Source organism: Osmerus eperlanus, chromosome 28, assembly GCF_963692335.1.
Source record: "Osmerus eperlanus chromosome 28, fOsmEpe2.1, whole genome shotgun sequence".
NCBI lineage: Eukaryota > Metazoa > Chordata > Actinopteri > Osmeriformes > Osmeridae > Osmerus > Osmerus eperlanus.
The window spans coordinates 2,980,846-3,007,437 of record NC_085045.1 but is presented as its reverse complement, the minus strand read 5'-3'; the positions used below and the strand labels follow the sequence as shown (position 1 = coordinate 3,007,437).

The following is a 26,592-nucleotide window of genomic DNA, read 5'->3' as shown; positions in this document are numbered from 1 at the left end:
CTGCCGCATAGCTTTCACAGCACCCAGATTAAGATGAAGATCATACATTCACCACTACCTCTCATGGCCGCGGGAACTAGGGGCGCTGAGGGTGCTGCAGCGCCCCCTGACAGCACGAGAATTAAAAATTGTATGGCTTGAAAATCCACCACGGCGGCACAGCCCCGCAGTAGCGGACTGGCCATCGGTGGGGCTGAAAAATTAAGAGACAAAAAGACATCACCTTCACTAGACAAGGTTTTACCAATTGAAAAACGGCTTTGTTTTTCCCAAAAATATTTTGCGCTCACATAAAGGCCAAAAATGTTGGCTCTCGCGCTACGCACCCTCGCATTAAGTATCGAACCCCCGAACTAGCATCACATCAAATACAGAATGTGGATGCATTAGCAGGGCAGCTGTGGTGGCGTATACAGGTCCGGTTCTGGTGGGCCAGTCTGGACTAAAGCCCAGGGCCCCCCAGCACCCCCCTGATGAAATATGTTCCCGCGGCTATGCTACTTCTATGCAGGGTTGAACCTGTTGCCTCAGGGCAACTGGCGCACAACAACTGATGTAGGGCTATAAAAGACTAGAGTTTCACTCTGTTTCCCCCAGATGTACTCTGCATGGAACTCTGGTGTGCTGCATGTCAGCGCCGACATGCAGCACACGCTGACCGAGTAACACCAAACGAAGAACAAACGAGAACCGTCGTTATTTCAGGCAAACGAGTCAAACAGCCGTCCTGCTTGGATGACAGGATCCAGGATTGAAGGGCAGGATGTGGAAGACAACAGATGGAAGGGCCCTACTCCTTCCAGGATTGGAGGGGCCGTGCAAGGCCTAATGATCCTCTCCAACCCAGGAGGGTTTCATCCAGGGGGCAGGACGGCTCACCACCAGCTGCGTCTCTCTCTGCCTGACGTGGGCATCCATGTTCCCAGGCGGTAATGACGCTGTTGTTGGCAGCCCTCTATCTGATGGGATGCTTCTATAGTACAGGACAAACCCAAGTTGCAAACCTCTATAGAACAGGTAGGCAGCGATAGAGCTTGGGATTCAAGCTCAATAAAATTGAAAAACTGGACTTTAAGACTTTCTCAGCCATTCAATGTCTCCTTAGCTCTCTCTCTGCCTCTCTCTCTCTCTCTCTGCCTCTCTCTCTCTCTCTCTCTCTCTCTCTCACTCCGTCTCTCTCCCTCTCTATGGAACATTGAAGGTAGAACATTTCTACGCTGTGCGTGTGTGCTTGAATAGACAGAATGTCCATCATGGTCTCCATGGAGACATTTGAGTGCAGAATGTTATAGACAGCCCAGGGGGATCTTAGTCATTACAGTCCCAACATGCCATGTCCGAGCCAGATATCCTTGGTGAATAGTAAAAGGGCATTTACAGTATTGACCTAATGGTCAATACGGCCTTGCATCCAGTATGTTGAGAGACCTCCCATAGTCTGGTCTGTCCATCTGAAGTCTTCTAATACTGGCTGTAACTCGTGTATCACCCCTGAGGGGTTAACATGATTCAAACTGCAAGGCTTTAAAGCAGACAAACATTCAAACTTTTTGCAAACAAAGTTTGGCTTTCTAACAAACCGCGAGGATGTCAATCTCAGTTGCGCTACGATTAGGGACCCAGATAAACAGAGCAGCATCAGGTTCTTTCTTCACAAACACTGAAACTTGGAATTAGGCTCTTTTTTTTACTCTACGGTAAAAAGAAGTGGAAAGAACGTTGCTTTTCAGAACTGCCGGGCTCGGAACTCGCACAGAGCTCCAGCGCTGTGGACGAGTTTAAAACATTTTAATACGGTACACTGATTTGGGTCTAGGAACAAACCACTTCTGACCGAAAACCGTTAACAATTCAAAAAACAGGCAGCAGCTTCACACCATCGCTGGACAAAAACCTGAGTCGAACACGGGGCAGTGGACACAGTCTGCGAGGCCTGAAGCAATCACGGGAATCCAGTGCGGTCCACGGTCAATTCCTACTCCATTTCACCTCATCATGATCCTTTCACCTGGAGCAGAGGGAAAAACATGGCCTCTCCCCGCCACATAGCGCCCCCCCTCCCCTCCCTCCGAGCCCGGCCCTGATTGTCGGCTAGAGCCACACTCGGACTCCTGTGTGGCCCCCTCGATAAATTATGATGAGATAACTAGAAGCGGGAAGCTGTCCCTCGGAGTGTGAGAGAAGGGCATAAACATCTTCTGAGGAAACCCAATAAGTTGGAAGCTGAGCGACACTGGGAAGGTCTCCCTTTGCTGCCGTGGCCCACAGCCCCGCCCGCCTGCCTGGAGGCCCGGGCTACACTGCTCCTTTCCTCCCCTCTCGGGGTCTGGCTCCGCGCTGCGGGGAACACCGGTTCTCCCAGCTGACCCTCTACTCCAGCAGTTCCTCTCCATTAATCCGCCAAACTCCATCTGCATCCCCCAACAGCAGGCCCTGTGGATGGGGGGGGTGGAGGTGGGGGTGGAGGTGGGGGGGGGGGGGTTCGTCCTGGTTCACCAGCCTACATCGGCGCTGGGTGGGGAATGAGGCACCACGGCGGGGGGGTGAGGCCAGGCTGACTGCGGTGTCTGGGGGAGAGGGGGTGTGATGGTGTGTTGCTCTCGGGCTGATGGAGGCTGTGTTGAACCACAGCATTCATGTCTACAACAATAACTACCTTAGGCTTCTCGCACACACACACATGCTCATGCAAACACATACACAAATCACACACAAACACATTACCCCTTGAGTCAACAAATACAACAATAACACCACACCGCAAACTTCATTTTCCGAGGCTAATCAACATTCTACAGATACCCAAAGTCACTGCAAGTCACTGCAACAAACTATATTTTTAATGTTTCGCAACATCAGACAACATATTGCCCCCCTTGAAGAACAACAGATGTGAAGTTGAGAGAAATGTTGCATGTAGGCCGTCTTTAGTTCGAAGCTACATGACTTGCTGCTGTGAACCTGTGTGTCCTTGAATACAGAGATCTAATCAGAATCCCTCCATTTTCCCCAAACAAATAGCTGTTTTGACAGTGTACACATGTAGCGCATACAGTATGATTGTGTGTGTGGTGTGTGTGGGCATGCTTTGTGTGTGTGTGTGTTGTTTTTGTGTGTCTGTGAGGACATGCTACAGTACGTGTGTCTGTGTGTGTGTGCGGGCTTGCTTTGTGTGTGAGTGGTGTGTGTTGTGTTTGTGTTTCTGTGAGGACATGCTACAGTACGTGTGTCTGTGTGTGTGTGTGTGTGTGCGGGCTTGCTTTGTGTGTGAGTGGTGTGTGTTGTGTTTGTGTGTCTGTGAGGACATGCTACAGTACGTGTGTGTTTATGTGTGTGTGTGTGTGCGGGCTTGCTTTGTGTGTGAGTGGTGTGTGTTGTGTTTGTGTGTCTGTGAGGCCATGCTACAGTACGTGTGTGTTTATGTGTGTGTGTGTCCGGGATTGCTTTGTGTGTGAATGGTGTGTATTGTGTTTGTGTGTCTGTGAGGACATGCTACAGTACGTGTGTGTGTGTGTGTGTGTGTGTGTGAGAGACTGGTCATTTATCTTCTTTATCTTCACGCCACTGTGGTGTGACAGAGCTGCCCTCTCCCCTCTGACACTCCATGAAGTCAGAGTGTGTGTGGATGAGAGACTGTTTGCTGTCACAGAGCGTGACTGCGCACTCGGCTGCTAGTTAAATCAATCTGTTGTGCTGCTCATCCCTAGCATTCAAAGAGGAAGGAAAACAGATGGTGTACTATTAAGAGACTGAAATATCTGCCGTCTGAGGGAAAAGTACAGCTCAAGTTCTTCGTAAGCACTTTTTAGTCATGATGAAATGTTAATAGGATGGAAGCAGGAATATAATTAGCGTTTTGTTCAAAGTGGGGAAATGTAAAAAGTGGTGTAAAGTCATAAATAAATTGAGTGATTAAAAAAACAAGTGTGTGAGTTGTGCGAGAGCGTGGTGGACGGGCTGTGGACAACCCTTCAGCATCATCTCCAGATACCGCGGCTATCGTTACGGACAGTCTATCAGGCCCGCATCAGGCCGCACTTTTAATCCCAGCATGAATTATTCATCCTCTGTCTCCCTTAACCATCGCCAATGTCAACAGGAATGATAAGAGAGCGTTTAGAATTCCCCACCTGTGTCCATGTCAATATTTGCATCTAATATATAGTCTGATGGATTTTATCGCTTCCCCCCAGACTGACAAGGGTCATGGCAGCCTGGAGCCGGAGACAGGACCTGAGATGACTCAGACGGAGGAGAGGACTGAAAACCATGTGACAGGAATGCTTGTGAACTTTTGGCTTTCGGTCGTGGCGCCGCAAGTGCTTGTAGGCCGTGCTCGCGAGTGCCGACCGTGGCGTCTGGGCAGTCGTGGTTCCCGCCGCCGACGAGACGTGTCTCTCATTTCAGTTTTCCGAAATCTTCACCGCGGAGATTACCCCCGGCGCTTCCATTGTTCTGCTGAGGGCCCGTGAAGAGAGGGAGGGAAATTGTTTCGTCTAGATATCTGTTTGCCAATTACACAAGTCTTTGTGTGAACACGGTGTGAACGAAGGGGAGAGAGAACCGCGCAGCCCGCATCAAGGTTTCGTAAGCTCGGTATCATGGCGCGCTGTTCTGCGGTCTTCTTTGGAAATTCCTCCTCTAATTGGATTTTGACGACAGTCAGGAGGAACTCAGGGACAGGAAAAATGCACACACGCACCAAGAAGCAGTGGGAGAAACATGAAAACAATCAAAAAACACACTCCTTTGTGAGTTCCAATGTTTACCCAACATAGGTTTACGGTCTCTCACCGAGGAGGAATCATCTTTGAAAATGAAAAGACCCTAACGGAACAAAACAGAACCCAAGGCACTGCTGGTGTGCTAGTAAGCACGCACACACACAGAGATTGAACCCTCCACATCCAAAAGGAAACCATTGACTCGGACGGGCCGTTAACTTGTGATTTGTACAGTTTCTGATTTCCATAGAGGATTAGGAGAACGGCTCCTATATCCTGTGCGGTGTGGACACACCCAGGTCCCAGGACATAAAAATGTCAGAGACTCCCGACAGGAGCAGATTTACAGAGAGCAGGTAAAGCAGATCAGACACATACTGGGGAGTGTGGATTTCCACTGATTCCTGGGGCAGGCTAATCTGCAGAGGAACGTGTGCGTATGGGTAAACATGCCTATCATTCACAGCACAACAGACCCTCTCAAATGCACACACACACACACACACTCTCAGAGGCACACGAGCGGGCCTCCACTAAGCTGTGACGGGGAGATAATGCCACGCGTTGCCGGCGGCAGGAAACATATTTACCCTCACACTTGTTTTCCATTTCTCCACATCCTCTTATTTTTCATTTAATTTCTACTTATTGGAGAAATGGCAGGAAATAAATAGCTTGAAACCTTCAGGAAAGAGTTTGTAAGTGGAAAGCCTGTTGAAGCTTCAGCTCCCTCAGATGTTAAATGTTTTTTTCTGCACGGTGGTCAGCTGGTCGACTGCGACAAGAATCTGCTGAGGACCAGCTCCCCGGGGACAAGAGAACAGAGATCCATACATTTGGCTCTGGAGGCTGGCAGAGCGGAGAGCTCACCAGCTCCTGCAGGGGCTCTGCAGGAGCTACACCTGTGTGGTGTAGTTACACGTATGTATATGTTTAACTGCCGTGTGTGTCTCTCTGTATGTAAGTGTATGAAATATAAGTATATATAAGGCCATGATTTACATGAATATTTCTGTAATTCTACCGTTGCTTTGGCAATATGAACAACTGTTTTCATGCCAATAAAGCCCTTTGAACTGAAATTGAACTGAACTGAGACAGACAGAGAGACAGAGAGAGAGACAGAGAGAGAGACAGAGAGAGACACAGAGAGAGAGAGAGAGAGAGAGAGAGAGAGAGAGAGAGAGAGAGAGACAGAGAGACAGAGAGAGAGAGAAAGAGAGAAAGAGAGAGAGAGAGAGAGAGAGAGAGAGAGAGGAGAGAGAGAGAGAGAGAGAGAGAGAGAGAGAGAGAGAGAGAGAGAGAGAGAGAGAGACAGAGACAGAGAGACAGAGAGACAGAGAAAGAGAGAGAGAGAGAGAGAGAGACAGAGAGATAGAGAGACAGAGAAAGAGAGAGAGAGAGAGACAGAGAGATAGAGAGAGTGTCGGGCATTGGAGTTATTTTAGTTATTTACACTAGCGTCTTCCTATCTTCTGTGAAACCCTTCCCCTTCCCCTCCACACACACGCACCCCCCCCTCCCCCTCCCCCACCCCCTCCGCCCCCGTGCCCCTCTGCAGACCCACGGGGGCAGAGAGTGGGTGGAAGATAAGCATGGTGTGGCAGCAGAGAGGCTACTGACACCGCTCCAGCAACGCAGGGATTTAGCCTGAGAACAGTGAGCTAATGCCCGGCACGTGATGGGAATGTCAGATACACACACACGCACACCTGGGGGCCCGCACACACACTCACACACACACACACACTCTCAAATACACACACACAAACTCTCACAAACACACACACACACTCTCACACACACACACACTCACACACACGCACACACAAGGATATGCATGAATTCTATCTTTCTTGTGCGGTTCACACAAACGCTTAAACACCTAATGTACACCTTAATTGCGTGTACACACACACACACACACAGAGGTAATGAACAGCCTGCTGTGGTGCAAGGCTCCCGGCATGGCTTACTCTAATGCTCACAAAATTGCTTTTAATTGGTGGAAGAGAATAAATCAATGCAAACTATGTTTGGAAGGTTCCAGAGAGAAGGAGGGGGGAGGGGGGGAGGGGGGAAGAGAACAAAGTATAGCGTGGGTGGATCATCTGCCATATCGCTCCGAAAACTCTGAAGAATGCTGTACAAATGACAAATGTTGTGACACCCTTAGCTAATTTACTTTACTCCAGCTTGTGAATGTTAAGTACAAAGAGGTTGCTTGCATACAAATATGGAACAGAGCTAATTGATTTGAACGGCACTAATATGAAAGCTGTACCTTCTCTATCAAAACACAATCCAGAAAGAAATACTGGATTTTATTACTTGGCCAATAACTCCATAACGTTCAACCTAAACTGTCTAAATGTATTAGACACAATTGGAACCATTTGACCGACGTTATGATTTAGATAAATTAGTTTGTTGGACGCTTCTCACAATCCTAATTCTTTCTTCAAGAAAGTTCTTCTGATAACGCTTGGTTTTGTGCAGCAGAGCTGATAAGCTGCGGGGAGTCCTCATGGTGAGAGGCCCCCCTCAGTGCCCCCCTCAGTGCCCCCCTCAGGGCCCCCCTCAGGGCCCCCCTCAGGGCCCCCTCCCTCAGCAGCTCAGTTGTAGATGAGAAGGCAGTCAGGAGGGCTCCTGTGATCGACACGTTTCCTTCCCAGACACGCTGACCTTTCCACGGGAAGCGGGAATGAAAGGAGAGTGCCCCTCCCTCTCCCCCCCCCCAACATTCCCTCTGAGAGAGAGCCAGAACACGAAACACAACACCTCCTCACCCTGGGGGGTGTGGGAGGGGACAGGGGCTCCGGGGAGGTGGGGGGTGTGGGAGGAGGTGGGGGTGTGGGAGGGGGACAGGGGCTCCGAGGAGGTGGGGGTGTGGGAGGAGGTGGGGGTGTGGGAGGAGGTGGGGGTGTGGGAGGAGGTGGGGGTGTGGGAGGGGGTGGGGGTGTGGGAGGAGGTGGGGGTGTGGGAGGAGGTGGGGGTGTGGGAGGGGACAGGGGCTCCGGGGAGGTGGGGGTGTGGGAGGAGGTGGGGGTGTGGGAGGAGGTGGGGGTGTGGGAGGAGGTGGGGGTGTGGGAGGAGGTGGGGGTGTGGGAGGGGGTGGGGGTGTGGGAAGAGGTGGGGGTGTGGGAGGAGGTGGGGGTGTGGGAGGGGACAGGGGCTCCGGGGAGGTGGGGGTGTGGGAGGAGGTGGGAGTGTGGGAGGGGACAGGGGCTCCGGGGAGGTGGGGGTGTGGGAGGAGGTGGGGGTGTGGGAGGAGGTGGGGGTGTGGGAGGGGGTGGGGGTGTGGGAGGAGGTGGGGGTGTGGGAGGAGGTGGGGGTGTGGGAGGGGACAGGGGCTCCGGGGAGGTGGGGGGAGCAGCGCTGCCTCCTGCGCTGGAGGGGGGGGGGGGGGGGGGGGGCACATCAAATGTCACAGAGGACATCAAAGCCGGCCCTCACAGGCAGGGAGAGCACTTGGGGAGCCGAATCGAAAAAGTCCACTCACGTGTCTGGGGCACTAGATCATAATCTCACTGTATGTCACTGACTCGATCCCGAACGCTCACCGAACAAAAATGGTAATTAGACTTGAATTACTTTCAACCTGTTAATATTCCCTCAAATCTCCCATTTTCGGAGCCCGGCAGGTAAAAATCCATTACAGCCACACATTTGCGTCAATTGAATTAAAGCAGCCAAATGGGATTAGAAGCTAACAGGAGCCGCTAATGTATTACCAGAACTTTTCAAATCTCGCAAAACCACTGAGCGCTAAGGCCTAATGCAGGGCAGTAAGATGGGAGTCAAATTAGAGGTCTGTCTCATCTTCGGAGGCGGAGAGAGAAAGAGAGAGAAAGAGACAGAGAGAGCGGGAAGATCAGGAGGCCACTTTGCAGCACCTAGTCTGCGTAACGAGCAACCTCGTGTGTGTTGTAGATTAATAACTAACCCCGACGATCCAATGGGCTGCCCACACACACAGATTCAATCCAAACAACCGACTAAGACTCGTGCTTTCAACAGTCAATCATTATAGTGACATTGGGACTTTTTTCTCTGTGCCCCCTGGAAGTGAACTTGACAAAGCGTTAGACTAGTGAGTGACAGGTGACAGAACCAATGACAATCCAGGAGACATGCGGGGGAGGAGGCCAGGACAGTGGTGTTGTGTCCTTGTGCTGTGGGGGCTAGCCAGACCTGAACTCAAGTCAGGTGAGAGAAACACAGGCTTGTCAGAACACAACCATCACCGCCTCTGGGTCCCTGTAGCTCCTGAAGTGCTCTCAGAATCTCTCTCCCAACTCCAGGGAGAGGTGTCTTACGCCACTTCCCCTGATTCAACTGCCCCTCTCTCTCCCTCTACTACCACACAGCTCTGAGGTAAAAAGGTGTGTGTTGAGACTTGTGTGAAAGGGGAGGTGAACTCCAGTATACGAATCTGAGGATGTTGGAGGGCGTGTACCCAGTCGACCCGGTCACTTCCAGTGTTGTATTGACAGTAACAACTGCTTTGTTTGGTGAGACACACACAACAGAGAGGTTCTTCGAGTGCGCATGGTGACATAGACTCGAATCCATCAGAATCTGAAACCGGTTTATTGCCAAGTATGTTTCCACATACAAGGTATTTGCTCTGGTAATGTCGGTGCGGACAATAAACACAGCAGCAAAACAGAAAGATACGTGATCTTTGTAGACTGGCTCACACAGGCATGTGTTCACTGTGCTTCACTGCACTGCAGTCTCACTGCTTCGCAAGGAGGACATTACAGATCATCTGACTAAGCAAAGCACCAATGGATCATAAGAAAATGTTAGTTGATGTGATGCATCTTCCATCCAGTGGGCTATATTCACAGCTAGCTTATTTAGTTCGCAATGACCTCATAGGCAATACCACAAAGGTTAATGCCTCGTGAATAATTCAGCAGCTCTACATTATCTAATTGTTATGATGACCCAACAACAAAAGGCAAGGTCTACGTGACTCCAGACAAGATGGTGAACAAGGAATCGGAGACGGCAGCACAGAAGCCCTCACCAATCCAATGCTTTGCTGTTCAAGTTAACACACAACTGCCGCTGTCCATGCTAACCATCCCTCACAGATAGTCTTCAGTCACCCCCCCCCCCCCCTGCTACCATGCAGACACAAGCAGCAGGAAGAGGCTAATGCACATGTCAGGTCTGGGTATTAGAAGTCGTGTTCTCCGGGGATTAAAACACGCTCATGAATTGATGCTTGTACCCAGGCTGGAGCGTGTGTATACGGGAGCTCGTTGATGGGGAGTGGTCATTCCCTGTGGCTGTGATGACTCAATGTCGGCCTGCGTGGAGTCTGGAGTGGAGCCAGGCTCACGCTTGCTTTCTTGTTCACACGTACACACACACACACACACACACACTTGTGCTTAAACACACACATGATCACACACACACACTTACATATGCTTGTGCAAACACACACGCACACACATGATCACACACACACACTTACATATGCTTGTGCAAACACACACGCACACACATGATCACACACACAAACCCACAGACCTCGCTACCCCCTTCAGTCAAATGCACATTATTTACAGTACGCTCCATTTCATCTCAGCTAAGGATGTTAACTGTGTTTACTCACGGAGGTAACGAGACTGAAGCAATTAATGCATCTTGTTTGCTAAGTGGGCTGTGATGTAGCTGGTGGAACGGCTTCTGTGCAGAATTCCCAGCCACCACCAGCCGTCCCTGGCAAGGAGTCTCAGGCTCAGATATGGGCACCGGAGAATCCTGCTTGTGAATACAGCCTCGACCCCCCTGCTGGGCCGGTCTGTGTACCGGGTGGAGGGGGAGGGCGGGGGAGGCGGGGGAGGCTGGCAGGAAGCTGGCACTGGCCCAGCTGGGAGTCCATGGCACAGCGCGGGCCGTTCCTCTAGGGTCTGGATTAAGCTCTACGCGGAGACACGTGATCAAATAAGCCATCGTCAGAAGAGAGTTCTCCAGCGAGGTGCAGTAGGACCACAACGCCATGTAGAGCTGACCTCACTGGGTTGCTGCCTTTGTTGCTGGATGGCGAACGGGGTGATGTCTCACAGTCGCCACGACGACTGAACATGTGTCTGGCTGACCCTGAATATCCCTATAGGCGACGCCATCGGAAGCAGGCCTTTCTGGAATTTTCCGTGTCAGTTCATGGAAGGTGCAGTTGGACACAATTTCCCAAACATTTACTTGACATCTCCTTGGTAAGCTGCTGCTGTGTCTGAAGTGAGAAGTACTGCTCCATGTTTTCCTTGGGATGCCATCTGCTTCAAACAAATACCAAAACCATGTAAATACAGGCATGGCGTCGTAAATTAGAGACCCAACCGTGTGTTTTCGATCGAGTTTCTTTCCTCGCTGAACATGGAGATACTGAGGCGGTTTGGTGAAAAGACACGAAAGGCACTTTAGCAAGGCTTAGTGAGACTGCAGCTGCTGACAGGCTCTGAAGAGAACATGAAATCTCAAGATAAGCAGACAAGAGGACAGACTCGCCTGCTGAACTGCTATACCTAGAACCTATATGGAAATGGCTGGATTGTACACTCCTGAAAAAAGGCTAGTTCGAGTTATAAAGTCTGAATTGTTTGTGTTGCATTCACATTGCATTCTTCCTATATTTTCAGGAGATGGAAGATTGCTACTGTTAAGACACAAAGGGACATTGTGGGAATTTCATTTACAGCTGATAGAAACAGCTGGAGGTACAAGACAAGACAAACAACGTCACACAGCGAGATGTCACACAGCAAGACATCACCAGCGAGGTCAGTGACTCAGTATGGCATAAGTGGTTGAGAGAACACAGAATGCGCACGCTAAAGCCAAATTTATACTTAGGTCGCAGACACTTTTGAAAAGGTCGCCGACAGAAATGACGTCTCGGTCGACACTTTTAACCGTCGCTTAGAAGTGTCGCCTACCAGGAGAAATTTCTACTGGCGCTGATGTCGTCACATAGTGAAAAATTAAAATGGTCAGTTTCTCCGATTGATCACCTAGGCTACAAAGCGTTAACAATGTAACCATAGCTATGAATGTAACGGTAAAATGATTCTGTTTACGTCACGCGAACCTTGAGCACAGGCGACTGTTTGCCGAAGTATAAATGCAGCAGCCTGAGTGACACTTTTTTTTTTTCGTCGGCGACCATTTCAAAGGTGTCCGCGACCGAAGTATAAATTAAGCTTAACATCTCCATTTCTTCCTCTTTGTGGGAAGTTTTCAGTCCTATGGTTATTCAAGTACATAATGTGTGAATGACTGCCTTTGTGTATCTGTAAGTGTGTGTGTGTGTGTTGTTGTGTGTGTGTGCTTGTGTGTGTGTGGGTGTGTGTGTGTGTCTGTTGACATCTCACTTAACCCCTCTATACTGTATGTTCGGATGTTCAGATCTCTAATTGCCTTGTTTTGTTCCTTGGAAAAGTCATTGTTGAGGTTTTCAACGATTTCCTTCTCACAATGGCATAGTCAATAATATAGTAATAGATTTAAAGATAGAAATAGGTGTATTTCTATTTGTACTTTTGGCATATGTACATACGTACAGTATAATCCAATGAGAGCTGAATGGGGGAGTGTGTGTGTGTGTGTGTGTGTGTGGGGGGGGGGGGGGGGGGGGGTACAATTACACAGTATATATTGACAGAACCCACCAAGGACCATGAGTGAGATAGAAAGGCTCATGTCTGAACAACAATAAACCTCAATCTCCGATCTTTCAATGCAACCATCCAAATGCTCCCCATAAAAGTATCTCAGGGAGAAAGAAATGGAGCGAAATCCAATTATTTACTGAAGAGACTTCTTCCTTAGAACCAGGAAAGTATATTGAGGACATAAATATACCTTGAGACTGTCAGTCGCCACTGAGACAGAAGCAATTCATAAATGCCTGTAACTGTAATTGTCATCACTTATCTACAAACATATTTCAAGAGACAATGATGGTCACTTAATCATCTAATGCTTGGCTAGGTGCCATCACTGGTATTGCTGGCACTGCCCTGACATGTGACTCTAAACACAAGCATGTTCCCGACACGTCATACAGCAGACATGTAACCCTCACCGAAAACAGTCATTAGAGGCGATGGGAGCCATGTTTTCATTAGAAGTCCAGCCTGTTTAAGAGGCAGAGCACAGCCTGTGGCTTCTCCTCGACTCAACTACACAACCCATCTTTCACCTTAATCTGTGATGTGTGTGTGAGTGGTGGTGGTGGTGGTGGTGGGGGGGGGGGGGGGTACAAAGGCTGTTCTTAATGACATGCTGTACAGGTAGCGTGTTCTCGGACCACTAGTGCCCCCCATCCCCCGCCCCCCCCCGCCCCCCACCCCCTCCCCCCACAATGGGACTGCTATCTCCCAGTATCAGCTGGAAGGGTGATGGATGACAGGCGGGGCCCGTGTGAACAGGGCTCTGACGAGCACGTCAGGGAGGCTCCCTCCAACCATTAGTCTTCCGTTTAGGCCCTGATCAAACACACCGGGAGTTTCTCCCCAGCCACGAATCCTTAACCTCCCTCCGGCAGGAGGGTGCCCCCGGGAATCCATTTAACCGTGTAGCAGAGGCCGGCGACGCTCGTCGCTCACGGACCATCTGTCTCCTTCCTTTTCTCAAAGCTCCTCCACCACTGCAGGCTCCGGCACGTGCTCCACAAGTGCGTAAGGGCGGAGAAAAAGTTCAGGCGCCGTGTCAACCTCGAGCAATTAACGTCGTGTGTTTGAGTCAAACCCGTGCCACCGGTATCTTGTAGATCTCCCCTGCTACCCTTCCCCGGAGAGCAGGGAGGGTGGGGGTGAGGGGGGGGGGGTATTGCAATTCTGCAGAGTCGAGGATCTGGGCGCTGCAGGCCATCGATTAGCCCTGGGAGATCAGGGAGGGACTGACGGGTGAACAAGATCACAGGGAGCAGCTTGGGGATCAATTCCTCCTGCTGATCAGGCGTCTGCAGCCCTGAGAGGACCAGGCCGCTGACACCGCCACCGGAAAAACTCATGTTGAACACAGAAACATTGACATCCAAGGCACCAAATGAAGGCCATGGCCTTTGTAAATGCCAGACAGTTAAACAACCCAACAAAGTTTGGAAGCGCATGGGAAATGCCACAGTGCTGTTCAGCATCTCTTCACTTTCCGAGTCCCACAGTGCTGAGTTGTGTGGACATGCTGAGACAGGTTGAAAATAAATTCGCCGAACACGGAATCTGCGGCAGAAAAACAATATCTCATCTACTCCAAAGCTTACTATTGCTTATTAAACTTCAATAAAATATGAAGCAATTCGAAATCAGATACAAATATAAACCATTTCGTGTTTTGTTTTCACAGTGTTTGCCTGTGCAGAATGTTTCACTGGATCTGAGCCTCCATAGGTCCTACAACAGTTCTATACAACAGCTCTACTCTGGGGTTAGGACTGACAGGAAAGAACAGGGGGTGGATTTTGAGAATAGAGTTTTGCGTCGTGCATTACGTAATGCACTCAACCGTTGCATGAGTTGCGTCGATGTGAAGTCAATAAATCAAATAAGTATAATCAACTAAGCACAGTCATGACAGGTGGCATTTCCTGTTTAAGTGTTATAAAAGATATCAAGTAAAATGAAAGTGTTGGCAATAATTCCCTTGCCTAGCAAAAAAGATAAAATAGAAACAAGGCTTTGCAAGGTGCAGTACAAATGGCAGAGACACTGGTGTGTGTGCTGAGATCATACAGCCTCCAGGTGAGTCTCTAGGGAGAACTGCTGGTCCAACATCCTCCCAGACAGGAACCATCCATCTTCCCAACGAGCAGGAAACTCCAGGGAACCTTCTCTTTATACTGATGCAGAGAGAAAAGCCACTCTCAGTCCTTAAACAAAGCGGGTAATGAAAACGCATGGTGAGGAAGGTCCACGCTTCTGACATGAGCGTTCAGGTAGGGAGGAAGTGTTTTAGAGGCAATGGAATCACTACCAGAACCGTCTCTTTTCTTCTCAGCAAACACAACCAGCTGCTGATATTGTCAGTAGAAGTCACCCACAGTAAAGTGACCGTCGCTCTGGAACTATTTGGTAGAGACGTTTTGAGGGGAGTCTGAGAGAGAGCCAAGGTGACCATGGACGGCTGTGATTAATGGTCATTCAGGCAAGAAACAAAAAACGCAACAAACAACAGTGGCATCGACTGTGACTGAGTCGAACAAGGTGGTATCTATGGAAACTAAACACGGAACAAAAGCAAACATAAAACGTGTGCCCGGAGAGAGAGAGAGAGAGAGAGAGAGAGAGAGAGAGAGAGAGAGAGAGAGAGAGAGAGAGAGAGAGAGAGAGAGAGAGAGAGAGAGAGAGAGAGAGAGAGAGAGAGAGAGGTTATTTGGCAGGGAGAACGGGAACGTAGGGCTAGCCTTTAATGACACGTTTCCTCAATTCATATTCATCATATGAATGGATGTGTGTTCACAACAAGGGCTTTTGATCACTGGCACGCTGGGACAATGAAACTAGGGTGACCCTATCCAGGCTACTGATGGACAGAACGTTGCACAACCCTCTTCCTTTCAGACTTAACTGATAACCATGGAAAGGTACCTACTCTCCATCTCTCTCTGATTAAAGATGATGGGGTTTGAAGGCCACTGGCAGCTTTGCCATCTGAGCATACACTCAAGTCCCATTCTGACTTTGTTTAAAAATGCCCAAGTAACGGATTAAATGAATTTAATCCGTTAATCGCTAGAACCATTTTCTTCGAGTATTTAAATCGGTTCCGCCGAGATTTGACACTTAATCAAAACGTGTCATTTTCTGCGAGTGTAACGGAAACCCTGTTCGCATGTACATCAGAGCCCCAGCTCCCTCAGTAACCCATGCTAGCGATTTCTTTGTGGCTACTTGAAAGTACCGGTTGGCCTACAGCAGGTCAGGACATAGCGACGTGAGAGAGGCTGTTGACACAACAGCCCAGACAGGTTACTGGCCCTGGGAACAGCGAGGACAGCTGGATGTCTCTGTGGATAAGTCAGTCCTGATCTCCAGATGAGGGGAAGCCAGCCAGATAAACATCCCAGCTATGTGATAGCGGTCTGGGGATAATCCGGCATTCGTTTTGGGAGAGATGTCCAACGAGGTGCTCTGGGCGTGGGTCATCAGCAGTGAGGACAGATAGTAAACAGATAATACGCCCAACCAGTTAGAATCCAACCATAGCGAGCTGTAAGTAACTGGCAAGCTGGCAATCTGCTGGTCAAAGATAGCTCTGCTGTACAGACATACAGAAGGCAGCTCATGTCTGGAAAACCACACAGAAAAAAACACAGAGAAAAACCACACAGAAACCTCACAGAAACCTCACAGAAACCTCACAGAAATCTCATCCATCCTGTCTTGCACAGTGCCTGTGCATGATAGGATTAACATGGACGAGACAACAGCTTGGGCTGGGTAAAGGTAATGCCATGCACATGATTCACTTCTCATGAAGCCCCCAGAGTAGCCGCATCCACAGAGCAGTTAAAGGGGGTTAAATAAATTGAATGCAGCCCCTTGCCTGTGGCTAAACTTGCAGTGTCCTTTTTGGAATCAATAGAGAACTAGAGCAGACAGTGATTATATGGGCTCCCAGAAGAGGCAGCATCCTTGGGCTTTTCACACATAACACACCATCATGACTCATTCTTTTAAGAGGACAAAAATGTGGATTACAGCAAATAAACCTCTTTTGCAATGTTGTGCACGCTTTCCTCTAATCTATTCACAGACTCACAACGGTGACAGGATGCGTACGAATTTTTAAGGCAATTTGAAAACAATTTGCGAGAGGGAATTCTCCTTTTACTCTAATGGGGTCACATGTAACTACAGAGGCGTGCCATTCTGTGGGAAGGCACCTGGTAGCAGTGATTTGGAGACTCACCGTGTCTATTATGAACAACACCATCTTCCACAAGACTATATTTAGGGTGAAATGTGTTTCCTTATATATAAAACACTTAAAAGTCAATTAAAAAGCTATCTTGGTGTACGTGTCTTCATTTGCATATTTGGATGCCGTTTTTAAAAATCCTTTTTCATGATTGTTTGTTTGCATGCTCTGTTTGTGCGGTAAGGAAGATAAGAAGTGTTGGGTTTGTACCCCCAGCCCTCCCCACATCGCTCTACTCTCGGGGTAAAGAGCCTATTTGGCAGACTAATAGCTAGTGTGTGTTTGTTCTTTGAGTCAGAACAAGCTTCTCTGTTGGTTCAGTGAATTCAACCTCGAGTGGATTTTATTCATGTTTGCCTGGGTGATTTACCCATTGACCACTGTTTATTGTGCTAATGTTTCTCATAATAGATGGGATATTATGTCTCTCTTAATACTCCTAATCACATCCCAATAATTCTCTTCAAGCAAAATTGATTCAGCAATATGTTACTTGGTCATGGTGTGAAAATTAGAACTCTATTGACTGCTAAATAGCATTCAGAATTTTCCATTTACTAGATTTAATGTGTGTTAGTGTACCAGTGAACCTCGACTGTAAACTGTGTGAATCGGCAACAAGTACTGTAAGATGATGTTGATCCTATTATTAATAAAATCAAGAACCAGAACAATTAAAATACATTTGCGTGCGGAAGTCTAGATTAGAGAATTTAGTTAATGACAAGACAACGCTTTGATCACGTCTGCACTGTAGTGACAGTTAAAGAAGCAACAGAGAAATACTACTCTGTGAAGACTGAATAAGCTGACCCAGTAATTAGCTCAGATAATAAACAGAAAGGATTATCATGATTTAATTCAGTCATTCAGCAAAAACATAATTAACTCTAATGCATGTTTAATGCGGAGCTACAAAACCGGTTCGGAACCTCTGAACCTTATTCTGATCAGCATTTTCATCAGCATCGAGAATATGACCTCGATTAACTTCAAATACAGTACATGAAAGCTTGTGAAGTGTCAAATGTTCGCCAACATTTAATTAACATGTTAATGGAAAAGTGAGAGGTTATGTGGAGACAACAGCAGCACAGAAGGGGTCCTAACAACAAGGATGTAATGAAGTTATAGTTATGTAATATATCTTGCTGTTTAGTACCCAAAACAGTGTGTGTGTGTGTGTGTGTGTGTGTGTTATATAGAAATATAATGGGCTTAAAAGAAGACCAAAACCCTCTGTAACCAATCGACAGCCACTCAAATGTAAGCAAGTAATCAGCCGCAATCTAGGTGCTTACAGTACAGTGTGTTAGTCTCACAGCAGCAGCCAAACAGCCAGAGGAGTCTTGAAGGACCACCTGTGGAGAAGCACGAACTGAGCTAGTGGGGGGTGGGCAAGGTGGAGGGGGTGGGGGGGGTGGCTGGAGGAGCCAACAATGACTCTGTTCAGCCCCACTATTCCTCCACCTCTCTGCTCCAGCTTTTTGGCAGGAGTGTTTGTGAACAGGACCTCGGTCAAATTCTGTCCGGGCCACAGATGAGCCTGTCTGCCCACTAATAAAAGTGTTAAGGACGTATCGGGCACGATTCCAACAGGCGAGCTCAGCAGAAACAAGGTGTCCAGGCCTTGACACCGCAGAGAGTCCCCCAGGACTCTCTACCCGCCTTATGGTAGACAAACTCTCTGGCACAGTAGTCACGGCCGCCACGTTTGGATGTGTGTTTGCTGTCGTTTTAGGGAACACATTTATCACCGCGGCCTTGTGGAGACGCCACGACGGCTCAATGAGCAATAGTGTAGCCGCACGAAGCTGAAAAGAAACAAATAAAAGAGATGTTTGTCTCCGACGCGGATGGTTTGTGCTGCACGCCGTGAAAACCGTGCGGGGTCATATTTTGGGCAGCGAGACTAGCAAACGGTACAACTGCTACAATCCTTTATCGTCTCTCTACATCACCCAACAAGTCGGCTTCTGGTGGGTGTTTTTTTTGTTTTTTTATACTGGCCAACAGCAAAGCATTTACCAAAGCTTTCATGTCATCATTCTGTCCTGCAGTTCAATTCCAACAGATGCTGATTCCCTGCCGGTTTATTGTAAATGATTATGGCTTTCAAATGAGATTGCACCATTAATGTCCTGGTGTGAATGTGGGACCACTGAGTGATCCATGGGCTGCGGTATCAACAGCCTGGTCCAACCTTATCCCCTCAGGCTGGATACTTAGTTGTGCAGTAGCGCTGTGTCATGCCAGGTATCGTATTTGTTTGTTGTTTACTTTGTTCTATATTTGCACTTAACCATGTAATTCTGCTTATTTGTGCCCTAATGGAGGATCTTTAAAAGCTACTCTCTGTTAGGGAGAGAGAGGGGGATTGAATGAGCCCGCGGTGAGGAACCATGCGTGGTAAAAGCAGGGTTTCAGAGCTTTAAGCACACACGTCCATGCGCACTAACACAGTGTTAAGAACCTCTTCTATAAAAGCCAGGGGCGGACAGTAAATCTGCTCTGTGGAAGTCTATGTCAGGCCCTGGCCACTGTAAAAGTCACTCACGTACGGTCGCCCTGGACAACCACGCCCGCGCACTGCTCATGTTGACAGTACAAACCAAGAAGTCATCTTGAACTCCTACTCGGGGTAGACAGAGAGTAGAAACAGACAGTTGCAACGGACAGAGAGAGGGGGCAGGGAAGGTCAAGGCACAGCAAAATCCCGCAATACAGCTTTCTTATCCGGCTGAATTGATGTTAATCTGTGTCAGTATCTGCCAATAGAATTCGTTTTCTGCCCAAATAATTTGTTGTATCAAAAGATGTCATTCACAGCTGCTAATTGAGTGAAAAGCTAACAGGTTCGCTTTTAATACAACAGCTGTCCTTGCACGGGTTTGGCTGGTTCTTTAATGAAAGGAAAAGGGGGAGATTTGAAAATAACGCGGAGCAAAGCAGAGGAGGCCAGGCAAGTGCAAGGAACACTCCACGGCAGCTGGAAGGCTCACCATCACAGCTGCTAGGTAAGTACACAAATCACCGTCGCTATTGCAAAGAAAGAAAAAAAGAAAAAAATCGAATCTACCGAGACACAAACAATTATCCGTAAAGAAGGATAATAACGGTTCATCCAGGGCCCTCCTATCGTCCACAGCCATGGGTCACTCCAGGCTGTACCAGGCCACGCCCAACACCTGTCCAGAAGTCAGACTAGATGTTCTAAACTCTGCCCTCTGCCCCTCCATTTTGGTTGTGATTCATAACATCCTGCACCTGCTGATCTGGAAGGCCACCACTGCATACATGAGTTCATTGTTGTCCATCAGCACTTAATGAAGCATATTAGCGGATAACGTGTTCGGTGATGCACTGCCTTTTAAAGATGAGGCTAATTGATTCACTCTAAGTAGTTTACCGCTTTCGGTATTCACAGGGTATGCTCTGCGTAGATATCCACACACACATGCGCGTGCACACACACACACACACCCCATGACCTCCTATCTGTCAACTTCAAGTGTCATTTAAATCTGTTTACAGACAAATGTTTTGTAGATTGTTCTTGATGGGGGGCAAATGAGTAAAACAAATTATGAGCAGAGAAGCGACAGTGTTGAAGTGCAAGCAAACACAAAAAGACACACACGATAGTTTAAACCTGCAGACATGGCGTTGGATGTAATCACAGGCAATTAATCTCATGGGCTGCGAATCATCAGTCAACAACAATTGATCACTTGTTGCAGGGAACCTTTTTCCTGTGGCATGCTATTGCATTTATCTCATCTTTAAAGACTAGCAGTGACGCTTGGATCAATGTGCTCTTTCGAGGTCACCGCCGACTCGGGGACCTTCAGAGAGAACACTATCACACAGAAATGGTATTTACACCAAGTTGTGGCTTTTGGAGTTTCATCAAATAGGCTACATCGTCATGGTATTGAGCAACCTCACAATGAAATACAGAAACGGACCTTGTGTGTTAAAAAAAAATATCAGGCATGTATTTAGATAACAAGAGCTGGATGACCATGGAATACTTTTAAGATTGTATGAGTGTAATCAGAATATAGAATCCTTGCGTATGTCTGACCAAACAAACTCAACCGATCATCACATTGCCAGTTACTCACATTACTGACATGAATACGCATAAAGTGGTATGACTGAAAGCAAGCTCTCTTAGTCCAGGATGTAATTGCCTCTACAGAATATAGAGCACTTTCCTTTAATGAGCGTTGCTTTCTTTATGCCACTATACAGCAGCGTGTGTCCTGAGGGAGAACAAGCTTTTAAGTCAGTTTCTGCCTTTTCCTCATTATATGATTTGCATATAAACTATCTAATGCTCGGGGATAATGAATTATCAATGTCTTAAAACCACGTACATTTGTCCCATAGTCTCGCAATGACGGCCATAAAACAAATTATGTTAATGCTCCGTGTTACATATATGATTAGCATATTTATGGTAATACACATTCAACTCATATGCGCTTGCTTGAAAGGAAGGGGTTGACCAGGTACAGATTTCCAATATTCTCGGAGGACATAAAAGGCCTAATTAAAATTTATATAGACAAAAAGATACCCCCCTTCTAACTTAAAACAGCAGGGAAGAATCAAACACAGGAACTATAATTAGGTGTTTAATCCTGCCGAAGCCAATCTAGTCTATTGTGATCACTTAGTGTACAGCCATGTTATTTGATGCAAAGATATGTTCAAATCTATCTTAGATATGTTGAATTAATCACCAGCGGGACTTGCTAATCTACCCCTTTGCAGACACTGGATTTTACAGCATTTCATATCAAGAAAAACGAATGTAAAAGAGATCAATTTCCTAAGTACACTGTGAATCCTGTCTTGTATTTGTCTTTATTTAACCTTTATTTCGACAGGGAAACCCCTTGAGGCACAGGTGCTCAAGGGACCACACAATACAAACAACAAAAAATGCCCCAAAATATGAAAATAATACCGGGAGGCATGTACCCCACCCTGAGTATCTCTGCCTGGCTGCACTGTAGGGAGACAAGGAGATAAGTAAATAGTGACAAGAAGATAAAGGGGTCAGATGGCTGAGCGGTTAGGGAATCGGCCTACCAATCCGAAGGTTGCCGGTTCGATTCCTGGCCGTGCTTAATGACATTGTGTCCCTGGGCAAGGCTCACCACCCTACTTGCCTCGGGGGAATGACTAAATGTAAATTTAAGTAAACTAGCTGGGATCAATTTGTTTCCCCCTGTCGATGTATGTATGTCGATGGTGATTCAGAGCGGCATCACTGACTATTCACTACTGGCTTCAATTACCAGTCGAAAGTTAAGCAGATGGTTTTTGATGGAAGTCGTGACAAATGAGCACCAAGAAACGACATCCAGATAAAACTTTCACGATAAAGGATGCAAGTGCTTAACAATCTATTCCAGATTGACTTGGATTTTTAAGTAGGAAAAGTTAGTAAATTCCCAGAGTTGGGTGATTGACACAGCCAAGAAGCCTACATGCTGGCTGTCCATCTTATACAAATTTGACTGGATTATTTCTGATTAAAAGCATTTGGAATTAGCCCTCGTCACTGCATGGATTTGGAGTTAGTGAAAATTGAGTTCAAGACGATGAATGAATCTGCTGAAAGGACAGAATAACTTTGGACTTTGGAATCTTCCGCCAGTTACAATAAAGAATGATGTGAAGAACGAATGACTCAGTCCTTAACCATGCCAAACGTTTGGTGGACACAACGTTTACTGTGAAAAGCATTTCTTAAATGACCTGCAATAGATGTCATGAGGAAATAATATTAACCTCAGAAAACAGACAAAAGAAATCAACAACAAAAAAAGATATCAAGGTGTGTTTTTTTTTGTTTTGGGGATGACAGTCTTATCTTCTGTACACACAGAGGCTTGAAACCAAAGACCTCTTGCTATCTGCAGCTCTCAGCTGGCCTGCCCGGGTCTGCAGTCGCCGCATGCAGGGCCGCTGCCAAAATAAAAGCACCACAGGCAGCAGCCGTATGCTGCCCAGCGTGGAGAGTTCATTTCTGTGATGAGAAATTATCCTCATTTTCTGTTAAAAATAGATGTCATCATTACCTGGGCCTTTCAGCTGTACGGACTCAAAGATGGATTTTCGTAAGGAAATTACATTCATTTTGTTTTTCTGTGTTAAGGTGGCTTTACCTGATAATCTACTTTAAATTAACTGAACGGAAGTTGACTGCGAACACTGGAAAATCTGTTTATTTTGCCAGTTCACATCCTTTTACCACATCAGACAACTGGGACAGAAAGCAATCAAATCCTCCCTGTGTCTGTGTTCAAGATGAGAACATGATTGTCAAACTGCCTTTTGCTGCATGTCTATTTCTACTCACCTAAGCATAAAACAATCCCATCATTCCATTGGCTTGTTTTCATTTAGATGGATTGACAAATTGGCTTAACCCCCAGTCTGAGCATATCTTATAGTTTACAAATGTTCTCAACCGGTGTGATTAAGACCGGGCTCACAGTCATTACGCTAATGGAAATGCATTTTAATTAATGACATCCTCATTTGCATTGTGTGTTCATTTTCTAAGTCACTTAGTCTAATCTAAACATTCTAATTCGTACCTACAGCTTCAGTGAATCTCCGGAACGATAAAAAAACTAAAAAAACACACTGCGGTTTTTACTGAGTAACTGAGGCTGTGCTAAATCAACCTTACCTTGGCAGAGGTAGGGTTAACGCGGTTGTTTTTACTTGAAAGTGACTTGAATGGACTTGAATTACGACACCAATACTCTGTGCTCCTCTGCATACAACACCACAGTACAAAGAACTCTCTTTTCAATACCTACTTATGGCTCACCTCTATATACTGTATATCAATGATACACTGCATAACCTGTGATATACAGTAACCTGCGATATACAGTAACCTGTGACAACCATGATTAGGGGTTAGGGAATTGGGCTAGTAATCAGAAGGTTGCTGGTTCGATTCCCGGCAATGCAAAATGACGTTGTGTCCTTGGGCAAGGCACTTCACCCTACTTGCCTCAGGGGGGAATGTCCCTGTACTTACTGTAAGTCGCTCTGGATAAGAGTGTCTGCTAAATGACTAAATGTAAATATAATGCAGAAGTGAGCAGGGTCCTTACCTGAGCGTGAACATCTCCACAGGAGAGAAGGCCGAGGCTGTGACGAAGGCAGACATGGTGTCCCTCTGCCTCAGGGGCGTGGCCGGCACCAGGACCAGGAAGTTACTATCCAGCCTGTGTTCGGCCAGGGGCGGGGGGACGGGGCTCTGGTACAGCCGCACGCTGCCTATCCTCTGCATCGGCGTGGAGGTGGAGGAGCCAAACATGCCCTCCTGGTCGGAGCGGATGGAGTTGCCTTTGCGGACCTCCTCCGAGTGGCACTCCCCGGTCTGGGTGGACTGCAACATGTAGTAGAGCTCCACGGGGGTCCCCTCGGCCAGCTCCTGGCTCCTCTGGCGCCCGGGCACCACGCTGGGGGGGCTGAACCAGCCGGCCAGGGGCTCCAGCTCGGCCACGCACAGCCCCAGCACCCCTCGCAGCTGGCAGCTGCCGCGCACCTCCTGGGTCTCGTGGAAGGCCAAGAGGCGCACGCAGGGCAGCTTGTCCACGGCGCTGTAGTCGTCCCAGTCCCTCCCCGCCACGTAGAACAGCACCTGGACCTTGGGCTTGACCAGGTGGATCTTATCGTCGATGATGAAGGTCTGCACCTTCCAGTTGAAGGTGAAGAGGGAGGAGGAGGGGGGGAAGGCGGCCGGGCTGTGCAGCAGCTCCAGGGGGACGGGCTGCTCCACAGACAGGGGGCCGTAGCTGGCGTTGACGGAGGGGGGACCGCGGGCCTGGTAGATGAAGAAGGGCTCTGTCCGTGTCAGCAGGCTGGAGTTCCTCATGAAGTCCTGATTGGCCTCCTTCAGAAAAAAGGCCGACTCGGCGTTGAGAACCTTGTAGTCGACGGGCAAGTAGGTGGGGATGGACGAAAATCTCGGCAATCCCTCCAAGACCCGACAGTCTGCTACTGCAAGAGAGGGAAAGGACAAGTTTTAAATAAGCTCCCATGTTGTGCAGTGCACATCTGCCAAAAATCCTGCGGTGTGGAACTAAACTATCTTCCTGTGAAAGTACTGGAATTCTTCAGAGCTACTATCATGAAAACTGCTTCTGAAACACCTCAGAGATTACTTAATGGCACTGCATATTGTGTGGTTTTGACTTTTACTAATGAAAGCATGATAGCCATGCAACGCTTATCGTCTATAATGAATGTATACATGAATAAAATATGTATTTCTCGTTCATTTAACCTACAGCTGACTGTAACACTAACAGTATTTTGCACAGTCATGCGAAGAGATCTAATAACGGAAAATGTGCGTGGTGCATTAATCTGCACTATGAGTCTCCAGATGTTGGAAAAATGTCATATTTTCCTGTCTGTCTAAGTAAAACCACAGAGCTGAAAACAGAGGGTACTGACACCTCAGCAGAGAACACACCCACGGCAATAAGATTATGGATTTGTGCTGCGATGAAAATAGGTCTCGAAAATTCAGTATTCCTGTGCTAAATCAGGCTTCGTCAGGTTCCCAATTCAATTTTCAGAGTCTGAAAATGACTGTGTGCAAATGTATATACAAATCACTTGGATCAAAATTAAACACTTAAAGCGGACTTTCAACCACTAATGTTCAGGTGAAGTGGGGCTGAGTTTGTTTAAATGTACTGCAATCACAGGCTGCTCTGAGCATGGTTAACAATCTCCACTCTAGAGTCCACATTGACGAGAGAAAACACTACATGTGTAAAATGTTTTAATCACAGAAAGAGTGGGCTTTGACCTTCTTCTCAAGAGCAATCTGCTGTATGATTACACTACCCCCCCCCCCCCCTGCCATCCTCCACGCTGGCTGAGACGGGATTTCATTCCTTAGCCTGGCCTTGTAAATCAATGTCCTGACAATTTACAAATCAGCGAGGGGATTTGTGATTCATGGCGCCCACTTGACCTCGGCCCAGTCCCGGTGAGGCAGCCGGTGAGGCAGCCGGTGAGGCAGCCGTGGGCGTAGCCGCGGGCCTTCTGAAGGGCATCGCCACGCCGTTTAGGGACTCTCGCCCCAATCACCGCAGTCACAGTTCAACTTAGACATCGGTATGCTGCTTCAAGAGAAAGTGGAAGACCGCCCTTTAAAACACGAGAACGGGAACAATTTACCTGCGCTGGGCAATCTGTTATTTTCTGCGCAAACATGGGAAGTGTTGTTTGTACACAAGAGGCATTGTTGCAGATAGTGGAACGACACTGACAAATGAAAAGCTTGATAGTGCGGCAGTAGCCATGGCATTAGCCATGGAAGACAGAACAATCAGGGCCAAAGTCATCCTGCTGGGTCTGCAGGTGGTGATGTCTCTCCTGTCTCTGGGGCCGCCTCACACCAACATACAATCTCAAACAAACTTTCCTGGGGCCGTCTCTACCCCGAAAACACTCTCAAACACAGGGAGTTGCCTTGACACAATATACAGTCTCAAACACCGGCCACAGTCTGTTCTCCCCAACTCTCATGATATTCACTGTTATCTGCTGCAACTGCACACACCACTTACTCGTGCAAGGATTCAAGCAGCCTATGGATAACATATACTGTGGCACAAACACATACACACACACACTATGAGGAGGACAGCTGGCACAGACACACTGTTTTACAACCTGTAACACCACGCTTAATTCAATCAGAAAAATATGGTTTTGCCAGGTCAGACAGATTGACTGTCTTGTTACCAGCAGATGGCTGTTTTCTGCAGCCCCGATAATGTTATGTTCAAGTTACTGACAGGTCAAACACACTTCAAACAAGAACTGTTTCAACTTCATTAAACCTAATACTGGTGGGAGAGGA

General features: G+C 47.6%; 1 protein-coding gene across 1 annotated transcript in view; it reads right to left on the bottom strand.

Annotated features, from left to right (window-relative positions):
• si:dkeyp-14d3.1 (transmembrane protein 132C) overlaps positions 1 to 26,592 on the bottom strand; it is a 77,623-nt gene that overhangs the window by 34,875 nt on the left and 16,156 nt on the right. Inside the window, exon 3 of the mRNA XM_062454070.1 lies at positions 23,819 to 24,710. Coding sequence (XP_062310054.1) covers positions 23,819 to 24,710 — 892 coding nt within the window. The remainder of the gene's footprint in view (positions 1 to 23,818; positions 24,711 to 26,592) is intronic.